General features: G+C 42.8%; 1 protein-coding gene across 5 annotated transcripts in view; it reads left to right on the forward strand.

Moving 5' to 3' along the window:
* The window catches only part of evi5b (ecotropic viral integration site 5b), a 48,948-nt gene that overhangs the window by 18,199 nt on the left and 18,398 nt on the right, over positions 1-12,351 (forward strand). For all 5 annotated transcript variants that reach the window (XM_080473699.1, XM_080473700.1, XM_080473702.1 and 2 more), the window contains exons 3-7: positions 7,011-7,200; positions 11,118-11,342; positions 11,450-11,524; positions 11,624-11,893; positions 12,077-12,166. In XM_080473699.1, the coding sequence (XP_080329825.1) occupies positions 7,011-7,200; positions 11,118-11,342; positions 11,450-11,524; positions 11,624-11,893; positions 12,077-12,166 (850 nt within the window). The remainder of the gene's footprint in view (positions 1-7,010; positions 7,201-11,117; positions 11,343-11,449; positions 11,525-11,623; positions 11,894-12,076; positions 12,167-12,351) is intronic.

A 12,351-nucleotide genomic window follows, 5' to 3' on the forward strand; every position in this document is an offset into this window, starting at 1 on the left:
TTCTGACCGGAGTAATTTTTACTGACGATATCATCTTTGAGGGAATCTATCGCGGAGTGCAGCAGCTCCACTGTCAGTGTTGCTGGACATGTGTCCCATGGCGGTGGAGGTGAGACAGGAGAGGCCTCGTGTTTGTTGCGGACTCGTTTTTCATTCTAGATTATTTGAAGAACTCCTCAGAATTTTGCTCGGGTCACTTTCTCAGGAGTGATAGAGATGCGTCCAACATCTTTGGCTGCTAGAAGTTCCTCGCTGCTCTTATTTTTGTCCTGAAAATGCAGTTTTCCGGTTCACATTGTGCTCAACACTCAAAACTCAATTGTATTGACCTAAGACTTGCCCCGAGGTCCATGTGCCTGAAAACAAAGGCGGGCTGTGACGTGCAGTTTTGTTTTTTGCTCTCCGCAGTGTGTCTAGCACAGAGTTTAATGTTCAGAAATCTTTTATCATTATCTTCCTCCACACCCCAAACAAGCCTCCCTTCTTCTTAAAGTGGAATGACTCCTCTTTGTGCAGGCTGCAGTCACATTCAATATTTGATTCATGTTTAAAACAAACTAAAAACAGATCCACTCTTGTTAAGTTTGATTCAGTCATTTATTTTTGGTCTTTGTCAAAGATTGCGATAATTTGTTTAAAACAAAATTCAGTACATTGCTTTGAATGTTTTTTCTGGATGTTTTTTTTCCCCCCACTCTAACCTGCATGTGATGTCTCGGTGGAGTCCCCTTCCCCCTCCCGATCTGCACACAGTACACTCAGATATGTGAGTGAAGTTTAACAGGTCGTGACATGCAAACTAGCCGACTGGAGACTCCGGAGGGGGGGGCTCTTCAGATGACAGGAAGAGATTTTCCTTTAAGGATTTGCTACCTTATGTTTCGAAGGGGGGAGAAAAGAATGCTGTAAGTTGGTTTTTTTTCCCTGGTTTGTCATTTTCGTTATAATCTAAACAAAAACATGTGATCCGTAGGTAAATTGTCATGTTCAGCCACGGTAACAAATACAGTGACTGCAACAGTTACTTGTTAAAAACCATGGCTTTGTTTGTCTTTAAATGCTATTGATGATACATTAATACATTTATTAAAACACATAAAACTTATTTGTAGGAAACGTTGAATGTTTAATCCATTTTCTAAGACTAGATTCTTCATAAAGGTGCATCAGCAAACAATAACTACATTCAGGGATGCACCGCTTTCTGGAAGGATGAATGCAAGTGCAAATACTCAGCTTTAGCTTTTTGCCAGTACCAAGTAGTGATACCAGTTTATTTAACAAATGCCATGAATAGGGATCGGCACCTTTCACATTTGAACTGATACCCAGTACCTGGGAATCGATACCAGTTCTCAACGGTACCAATTACAGTACTTTTATCTGGTAATAAATGTTTATTTAATTATGAAATAAATTTCTCAATATATAAACTTTAACAAATATACCAAAACATCCAACTGTTTGTGTTCTAACACCACAGTTGCTTCACCAATTTCTGCAGTGTTTTTTCCTAATAATGCACAAAATAAAACCCAGCTCCACGTCCTCCTATTCCGTTCTCCTCTGGAAACGCTGTGTGACGAAGGCTCCATGGAGGGCAAATAAGTCTAAAAGAAAAGAGCAATCTCTTCAGCCTTGAGAAACATGTGGTGCTGAACCAGGAGCTTCATCAGATTAGAAGTGTTCTTGCCGCTGGCCTCGCGCTTCACGTCCCAAATATTTCAGCGAGCGTAATCTGCATGGCTTTCTATCAGGTATGCTGCTCTGTTGACTGACGTCATTACGCTCGTGTGTGCAGTGCCGCGTTCAAGTCTGGCTCGGAAAGTCGCCTACTCTTCCACTCTCAAATTCACAAGGAATGCGTTCAGGTACTGAAACGTGGTGCCGTTTGATTTTAGGGGACTCGGTTCTCGGTAGTATGCGTAGGGTGGAGCGTAGCCTCTATGTACACACTGCCCTATCCGTACTGTAGACAGAGGGACAGAGCCGGCTGTTCATGAGTGTATCGATTCACACGTTGAAATGTGTCCGGTGATTAAGTTGCCAGTGTTGTACGAACCAGCTTTCGCCTCTTCTTGACATTTCGGCAGAACATAACCATACATTTTTCATTCCCATTAATATTAAAGAATCTCCAAAGCACGGCCATCGCCAATGCTCTCTTGTATACCTGCGGGCGAGGTGGCCGACACGTCACGTCATACTTGGCAAGTTGCGTCAGTGAGCTTTCACAAGTACTGCAGTATCGTTTCACTTTCTTCGTCGATGTCATAGAAGTCTAGATGATTGAGAGATCAACTTGTCGCATTTACATGAACTTTGAAAAAAGTGGCCTGATAAATGTGCAGTTGAATGTTGAGAGCTTTGTGCTGTGATTAATGCGCAAGTTTAATTTTGCAAAGAATTTCATTCCATGTTCGATGGTTCACGTTATGATATTGGCCATTCTAGATGTGTGCATGTGAGAAATGTGAGGCCCACCACCCACCCGCCAGTATTTAAGATCTGTTTTTGTGTTCTTTTTCATTTGAAACCGAAACCACACCAAAGGAGTGTGGCGAGAGACTGAAGTGTTCCGCAAGAAAAGCAAAGTGGAAGTAAATGTACATTTTTAGATGATGTTGCATAAATAACATCATCTAACTAACAGAAAAATGCTGCAGATAAATCCTTGCTTCTGTACCGTTGTCTTAGGAAGCTACAAGAGTTAGCCTCGAGGCTAGTTTCACCTCTGGATCTTAAGAGAATTATTTATTTTATTTTTTTTTATTTTTATTTTTTTTAAATCTAGTCAGATGTTTTACAAGCGTGGGGAAAACACAGCCACCGGTCCTCGGGAGGTTTTATTCTACATATGTAACAAAGTAAGTGTTATTTTCACCATTATGTCTAAATCTCTTATCCTGCAGACAAAAAAAACATTACAAAAGCAGTGATATAGAGCATGTTAAAGTGTTGTTGTTTTTTTTATATATATATATATATAAAAGATTACTGGAATTATCGAGTGATTACTGCAGAAGACTTGCAAGTCTACCAGTTGATGGAAATATGTCGCAACTCTCAAAAATAAAGCTGCAAAACTCAAAAGTTCCCCATCACACTTTGTGTTAACTTCTAATACCACCCAGCTCTTACTGTCAGCTCCTGGCTTCACACGGTTTTGTCTGAATAATGTATCAGTGAGAAGAATCCAGCACGTCGTCCCCAACGTGCTCATTGTTCCTTTCAGGCCGGAGCTCTGTTGGAGGGTGACGTTACGCTCCTCTGTTGCCAGCTTAGTGAATTCTTTCTCTGTTGCGACAGTCGCCCCTGGCTAGATCGCTGGGTGACGGCACAGAAACCAGGCTTGAGGGCCAAACACGTGGATTGTTCTAACAATTAACTTGTGCAAAGTGGACAGCGGCGCTCTGTTGTGAACGCTCGCCACGTCCACTGCTGCACGGTCCCTGCTGACAATCTTTACGGGAGACGACAACGGAATGGAGAAGTGTTCTGAGCACACCTGTGTTTTCGGGGGTGTAATGGGGAGCTTGTAGTTCATCATGCACAGCTCACGGTCTAAATTCCCCACCTGATGCAGAGATCTTATCATTTTATGTGTTTGGGGCAGGTGGAATGACAAGAGGCAGGACTTTAGTATTCATGTATCCTCGAGGACACATTCAGTTGTTGCTTGCCGAGCGTGTGTTTGCAGCCTGGCGAGGCCTTTGTACCCTGCAGAGCAGATAAAAGTCCAGAGCGTTGGTTCAATAGTGTCACACAGACGAAGAGGTCCTCCGCCGACGGCCACAAGCGACAAGCCAGACGTTGTCTACAGTTTGAAGAAAACAGACATGTGAAGTACATCATGAGTTTATCTTGGTAAGACGACACAGTTTTTTTTTTTCCCCCTTTTTTTGTTAACATCGGAGTCGCGATGAAGTAAAACGCTAAAGCTTCTTTGGTTTCCATGAAGCTTCAGACCCGTGTTTGCCATTTGTGAATTATTAGCAGCGCGGTGCGTTTACTCAGGTTCATGTGTGACAAAGTCTTTTGCACGGCAATGCTTTACCGAACTAACACTTTTAGTGAGCCACAAGCTACAAGGTAAAGCCTTTCATAGATATTTTTCTACTTCTAAATATGTGTAAAGAAGCTCTGTTTGTTGGCTATTCTTTTGGACCGCTCCTCCAAAGCAACCCAGATTCGTCTGTAACTCCAGCCGTTGTGCTAGGGCTTGGTGACTCGACCTGGGCCTCGTCCCTTTTTTTTTTTTTTTTTTTTTTCCGAGATCAGGTGTCGGAGCCTTTTGTTTGCGTGGAAGGCGACACAAAGCTCGACTCGCGGCCCTCGTCTGTCTGCGTGATGATCCTTGATCGGATCAGTCTGTCCCTAACTCCAGGGACCAGCAAATAAAAGCAGTGTGAGATTAAGCGGTTGGCAAAAACGCACAGCAAGCTCTTTTCTAGCAGGCCCCCTGAAGGTGGCTGGAAACTGGAATTATGTGTAAAATATTCTCCTCACTTTTACAAATGATGGTTTTTAGGCCACTATAATGAACAAAAACTGTCCTATTTTGATAAATTGTTTCAACTATTCGTAGACTTTTGATTGGGTGAGCCAAAGAAAACAACAAAAAGACAATACTTAACCACAACTTGTTTACGGGACGGAGTAAAACTGTAGATAACCTGTTGGGCTGTCTTTGTCTGTTTTCAGGTAAATCCTGGCTCTCTTGATTTCCATTGAGAGATTATTAGCTAACCAATTCTTAATTCTCTGGCTTGATTCTCGCGGTGAAACAATAATTCATAGTCTGTAATCCGGTAATCCATCACTGCAAAGTGGCTTTTTAATCAGCACTAATCGGAATCGCTCTGTCTTCGTGCCACAGTTGCAGTTCTGAGTCTGGATTTAACAGATTTAGCTTTTCTATGGTGCCACACAGATCTGGTTGTTATCCCCCAATTTTCTACCCATTGTCTGATGTCCTCTGTTCATGAATCAAATTTTTCATTAAATAAAAGGAACATTTTAATTCGTCCTTCTCAAGAGATTCGTCTTACTGGCCACCGCAGACGACGTTTCTCTATAGACAGTGTTTTAAACAAATTGTAATCTATTTCGTTATTACATGATTAAAGTTGCTTTTAAAAAACTCTTTTCAAAATGAAATAACTGCAGCCAGTAATGAAATAATACAGAAATAGCACTGCATTTCTTGGAAATGAAAACTTTTCTGTCAGATTTTTGGAGATTGCTTATCAAAAATAGGAGCAGTGGACGGGATATTTCCGTATTGAGGATGCATACTCTGCAACACGGTTTCTGTCTTGAGTTGTAGAACTTTTTTTTTTATTACATTACTGCTTTTATTACATTCAGAAGAGCCAAAATTACTGGCGGCAATTGCATTAATGGTTATTACAGTTTATGTTATTTGAAACCAGCGTCATTGTCGCCCGTGCTGGTGTTGTGAAGGGAAATCCGTGACGATCTGGGATTTTCTTCTGTTGACAAAACATTCAGAGATTTCTGCTCAAAGGGGTTCCTCATGAACGTTAACTTTTATCATCAACAACCAACACTGGAATGTAGTAATGGACGTCTTTCTTTTTTTTTGGTTTTTGTCATTCAAAAGTTTATTTGTTTTGACATATCTTAAACATTTTCACATGTCACAAATGGAGTATAAGCAGATTATTAAGTGGACGTCTTCTAAGCTTGATCACTTTGTACATTTGACTTTTTAGCCAATCTTCAGATGAGGAAATTGTTGCTTATTACACTTGAAGTAAATTAAAGACACATTATTTTCCACATGCTCCGATGTGTTAGCCGTATTTGTAGTGACACTAAGGATGTCTTTTGCTCCCACACTGGTGTTGCATCCCAGTTGACCCCGGTTGGCATTAAAAAATAAAAACTCAAAAGGGGTGTTTTGAGTTTCAGATGATTTCGACACTGCAAGGCAGAAAACAGTAAGGACACGTGCAGCAATGCTGTTCTTACGCTAGAAATTTTAACGAATACAATGAGCCAGAATACTTTTTTAAAGGATGTGTACAAGTACTAATCTTTAGCTACTTATTACCCACTTGTACTTATTAAATACCATTTAGTCTAATTCCTACTCCATACACAAATGATGTGTGAAGGCTATGCTTTGCCACGAACCGCTTCCACACAGCCTCTGCTTTCACACTAAGCTGACCTCCAGCAGCCTGGAAGGCTCCAGTATACTACAGCGTCTCCAGCGGCGATTTTCAACCACTGTCCCACCACTGTGCCTTGAGAGATTGTCAGGTGGACCGTTGAAAATTGTCCAATTTCATGTAATTGCTTGAAAAAAATTTGTCACTGGCCATCTGCACCTGAAATGTGTTGGCTGAGCAAGAAGTTTACACAGCGTTCCTTGTCAGCAGGTGGCAGTAGGGAGCACATTAAAACTGACCCTTTTAATATAAGACAATAAAATGAGTGAGGAGTAGTGCAACAGTAAGGATGCCAGCTACCCAAAGGAGAGATGACACGTGGGAGAAGGTGCGGTGACAAGAACGCAATGGATTAATGTTTGAAAAGGAAATATTCAGACTTCCTCTTTTCCCATTTCTTGATATTATTGCATGAACTCGCTTTTTCCTCTTGATATTTTGGCAGAAATTAATTTACAGCCTGTCTTACGTTTGTCATTCTCATTAATATTAAAGAATCTCCAATCCGCTGACATGCTTGTGCTCTCTTGTCTACCTGCTGCTCAGATGGTGTCATGTAATACTCGTGTATCGGCGATCTTTCACGAGTAGGTGTACTCCGTGCAGTATCGGGCCCGATACCCGATACTGGTATTGGTATCAGTGCATCCCTAGTTACCATTGTGGGGCAAGTGGTCTTTTTTAAATCGTCAAAACATTTCAGCTGACGTTCTGTGATAGAGATTACACGTCATGCAACAGCGGTTGGCACTCTGCATTATGCCTGGACACAATGTTAACCACATATTTCCCCCCTTATCGTCACTGCAGGCTGCTGGAGACGGACAGTAAGTCGCTGCGCTCCATGAACGGCTCACGGCGGAACAGCGGCTCCTCCCTGGTGTCCAGCTCCTCCGCCTCCTCCAACCTCTCCCACCTGGAGGAGGACTCCTGGATCCTGTGGGGTCGCATCGTCAACGAGTGGGAGGAGGTGCGCAAGAAGAAGGAGAAGCAGCTTAAGGTGAGGCGGGCCGCCGCTGGGATCTGCTGCAGCGCTGCTTAAGAGCTTACGTGTTCACGGCAGCGGCACCGCTTCTCTGCAACTCCTTTGGCTCGTCTGTTGAAGTGGAGCTGAGGCTTCAGTGCAGCTCCTGTTTTATTTACTTTTTAAACTACTAGTTGATCATTACTCGCTCAAGCTCAACCCTAAAGGCAGACCCCCTCCCCCCTTTTGTGCTGAAATATTAGCACTGTATAAAACAAGTCAGATGTTTTTTTTATGATTCATATGGATGCATACTGCGTGTTATTTCTGCTCCTAAAGCTGGTATGGCTCTTTCTGCTTGAGGAGCTTGAGGGGTAGTTTCTAAGCCTGTCTTCGTCCCCAGTGACCCTGAAGTGTCGTCCTTGAACTTATTTTAGATGCCGCCATCTAACGGCTAATTTTAGCTCGCTTGTCTCTACAGTTACTCCCTGAAGTCCCGTGTTAAGCACACGTCCAGATTTAAACAGAGTGTAAACACATCGACTTTGTGTGCAGGATAATGCTGTGTCAGCCCTGCGTAGGAGTCCCTCAGGGAACCTGGAGTTTCCTCTTGTCACATAGCGGACTGTGAGAGAAATGGAAAGAAACAATTCTCATTTTAATTCTGCTTATAAAGTTGATTCTGTAGAAATTAAGGATACATACAGAAGGTTTGCATAAATTTGCGGTATAGCGCAATGGGTCTGTGCGCAGGTATTCCTGAAAGTGCTCCGATATAATTACATCAACTGATATCCTCCTGTCAACATGCTGCATGTCCGCTTTTACTCTGAAGCTACAGCGAGGAGATAGAACCAGACAGGAACGTCACTCATGAAAGACCGAAGCCACATATCAGATAAAACTACCGGATAGCTTCTATTTGTTAAGGAAGGTAGAACAGCTGAAAAGGCTCCAACAGTTTAAGCCAACCCAAAAAAGAAAAACAAATTGTGATGGAACTGTGTCAAACATATGGTCTGTGGGCCAAAACTGGCCTGCCAGACGGTCCAGTCCAGCCTCTGAGAGGAATGCAGACAGTCAAGGCATTTCACTGCATTGCATTCTGCATTTTCCATTGTATACATTGTTTAAAAATATTACTTATTGTTAAGATATTACACTTTCGTTTTCTATTTATGTGCACTAAGACATTTGGTTTGTTGGATGTTTGTGCATTATTGTGCTGCCATTTCACTGGTCTGACCCCGTTTTTATGTATTTTGTTATACCATGTTTCAGGTGAATTCACATTTTTATTTCGTGAAGCTGGTGGTTAATCAAAGTGCCTGTGTTGCAGTTTGTCATTGATAAAACTTTACTGAGAAAAAAGTGCTGAGTTTATGTTGCGTTTTGCCATTTTGAGAAAGAAAATATTGAGATATAGATTTCGGGCCGTATCATCCCGACCTACATAACAAGGCTGAGGTGTGGACTTATTTTGGATGACCACAAAAAGATGACACTGAAAGAAGGGCCATTTGTGAGATATGCTCTACCGCTCATGACCATACAACAAATCTGAGAGCACAAGTAGCCGAACACCGTATCGCTGTACAGCTGACTGCTAACTTGAAATATAGTGATGCCTTTCAGTCGACTCTGGAAAAAGGTTGTGCATTGACGTTCCTTCAACTTGTGCAACTTAGTCAGAAATGCAGTTTTTTCGCAGAGACTTTTAACTTCTATTGGCCTGCCCGTACTCACACTGAGGTAGGGTTCATAGTTCAAACTTTTTACAGCAACACACACGTTCCCATCAATGTAGATACTCGCCATCTGCAGCTCAAGACTGACCGTCATCTGCAGAGTGGGAACTCTGCTGCTTTGTGGATGTGTAAATGGGGAAGTGTTCGCAGCGCCCGTGAACTTAGAGTCTTGTTCTCATGTAATTAAACTGAAGTAGTAATCATCAAATGGGTGCAGCCAGTCTGGGAAATTAACCATTGCTTGGTGAGGCCTTGGTGAAAATGGATGTTTTCTCCCCTCAGGCATAGAGAGAAAGCCACTCTCTGTTTCATGGTGTCTTCATGTTTGTCAGGGTTTTGTTTGTTAAGCTTAATACATTCTGTTGATGTCAAATCTGTAGTTTTAGTGAGGTGACTGATTTGAGATGTTCGTTCTGTCGAAGCGCGGAGACCGAGCAGTGGAAATCTGACACAGTACATTGTGTCAGGGCTCGACAAAGACTGGTTTGTGTTGTCTAGAGAGAGAGAGAGAGAGAGACAGACTGCTGAAACCCTGTGTGGGTGGACCTCTGCTGCTCCAGATGCACCGAGGGGGGGAGAGAGAGAGCAACACAGGAAATTGCTCAATCAAAATGTATCAGCGCTAATGAATGGAAACAAATGAGTGCACAGAGTGCCTCAGTGACGGGATAATATTTGGCAGTGGAAAATGTGTTATTATGAGACGCACACTGAGCTGAAACGGTCAGATGTGAGAGGGTGGAGCGTTGCCACGTCCATTCCTCATCTCCACACAATGCAGTGTGATCTTCTCTCTTTTGCGAGTATCTAAAAAAGTTGAGCCTCTTTTTATTTTCATACCGGGTATCTTGCTTTATTATTTTTTTTATAGTAAAGCCTGATTAATGTTTGTTACAAACATCAGTTTGCTCTGCATTTCCAGTACACTTCACCCAGTCATTTTTGAAGCTCAGACCTGAGTCAGCTGAGGAGCCCCGGGAAGCTTCCGATAATAAACAGTGCAGAAGGAAAACAAAACCTGTAGTGCTCCACTCGGGGTTCAAAGCGCCGTCTGCAGGGGCCGAGAGCACTCGGGATTCTTTTGAAAAGGGAGATCAGCTCAGCCAGTCAGTTAACGCTGCAGTTTTGCACATTTGAATGAAAAATCTTGCACAAAAGATGAAGCTTTTACTCAAGTTCAATTGCAGGACCACAAAGACCCTGCAGAAGTTGTGTGTGTCTGCATGTCGGATTACAAATTACAGTTCTTCCACCTTCAGACTTAAAATTGGCAGATGCCCACTTGGACCTATAGATGCCGACCAAAGGGGAAGAAACCCCACTTTTAACCCCGGCGTTCTCTTATTACATATTTTGTAAACAGAATCATTGTAGTTGAGGGGCCACATACAGCACAGTTTGATGTCAGTTGGGCCAGACCAGTAATATGATGGCACAATATGCTTTTTAATACAATAATTCCAAATGATATACTTGTTTTAGTGGTAGTAGGTACAAAAACATCTCGATTTATTTGTGTATGAGTGTAAATCTACACAACAGTGTGCATCCCTTCAGGTTAATGTTGGCAAACGTGGTCCATAAACTTTCACTCAGCGTGGCTTGAATACCTACAGGTCTTTACTAGTAATAAGGTTGCCAAATCTCTCTGTTAAGGTTTGTTTTCTCTATAATCTTTCACACTTTGCAATGTCATTCCACCGGCCGAAATGGGTCCCTTTGTGCGTCTTTGGCCTGCATTTTGACACCCCTTATACAAAATCTATGGATATATTATATAGCACTTGTGGTGTTAAGTGTTTTTAAAGGCACGACTCCTTTGAGAAAAAAAAAAGACTTGAGATTTTGAGTGTGATTTATTGTACAGCAAATATTTAGATTGACACATTTTCAGATGGTGTGTGTGATTAAAGTTTGACTAATAGTAATAATAATTGCTTCATATTACCTTAAGCCATTAAGCTATAACCCCCAAATAAATCTTCACGTGTCAATTCTATTTTCCTCACTGTTTTTTATCTCGGTATCTCAGTTCTTGAAAAATGCAAACGCTGTACAGGATCATCCTCTCTGCACACACATGCAGTCTTTAAACCTGCTGCTGACACCAAAGTGTATGTCAAACTCTCTGGTCCTGGAGGATGTACCAGGTTTTGATCACGTCAGCAAACACCCGTCTCCCTCTTTTCCTTACTTTGTCTTCAGGATCTGGTCAGAAAAGGAATTCCTCACCACTTCCGGGCGATAGTGTGGCAGCTGCTGTGCAATGCCCAGAACATGCCGATCAAGGATCAGTACTCGGAGCTGCTGAAGATGACGTCGCCATGTGAAAAGCTGATTCGCCGAGACATCGCTCGCACGTATCCCGAGCACGAGTTCTTCAAAGAGAAGGACAGCCTCGGCCAGGAAGTGCTTTTCAATGTCATGAAGGTAGGACTTCTTTTTGTGATTGAGGAAGCTGCTTGTCCAGTCATGTTTACAGACAAGAAAAGCTGGTGTTCGGCTTTGATCGCCAAATCTGATCTGTGTCACCTCAGGCATATTCACTCGTGGACCGTGAGGTCGGCTATTGTCAGGGGAGTGCCTTCATTGTCGGACTGCTGCTCATGCAGGTAAGACTTTCTCTTTCCACAAATGCACGCTGGAATTCATCAAATTTCTCTTTTACGAGCTTAAGACGCTGAGTTCAGAGGCGGATTCTTGTTTCCCAGATGCCAGAGGAGGAGGCCTTCTGCGTGTTCGTCAAGCTGATGCAGGACTACAGGTTACGGGAGCTTTTCAAGCCCAGCATGGCTGAGCTGGGACTCTGCATGTACCAGTTTGAGAACATGATCCAGGAGCAGCTGCCAGAGCTGCACTTGCACTTCCAGGCCCAAAGCTTTCACACCTCCATGTACGCCTCCTCCTGGTTCCTCACCATCTTCCTCACCTCCTTCCCTCTGCCCGTCGCCACCAGGATCTTTGACATCTTCATGTGTGAGGTCAGTTTTAAGTTCCTCAGCAGGTTTGGTCCATTTCAGAGTCAAGAAAATATTATCCATTACTGCCACCTGCTGGAGAAAACAAGCAGCTGCAGCTCAGATCTGCTGCGGCTTGTTTTTCCTTCTCTGGCAGCACACTGAAAGTCTTCTCCCGATTTCATTTCTGCTCCTTGCTTTATTTAGGGTCTGGAGATCGTTTTCCGCGTGGGACTGGCCATCCTTCAGATGAACCAGGCTGAACTGGTCCAGCTAGACATGGAGGGAATGTTACAGGTATAACTGTACCACCGTCACACGTAAGAGGAGGAACTCCTGATTCCTGATCAGATCTTTGAAGACTGTAGCTCACACTTTATATTCTTCAAAATGCAATTCTTCTCCATGCAGATGACCCTTTGAATCACACATTTTAGAACACATTTGACATCAAATTTGGAAAGAAAACTACAAGTTCAGGT

This window comes from Lipophrys pholis, assembly GCF_963383615.2.
Source record: "Lipophrys pholis genome assembly, chromosome: 10".
Taxonomy (NCBI): domain Eukaryota; kingdom Metazoa; phylum Chordata; class Actinopteri; order Blenniiformes; family Blenniidae; genus Lipophrys; species Lipophrys pholis.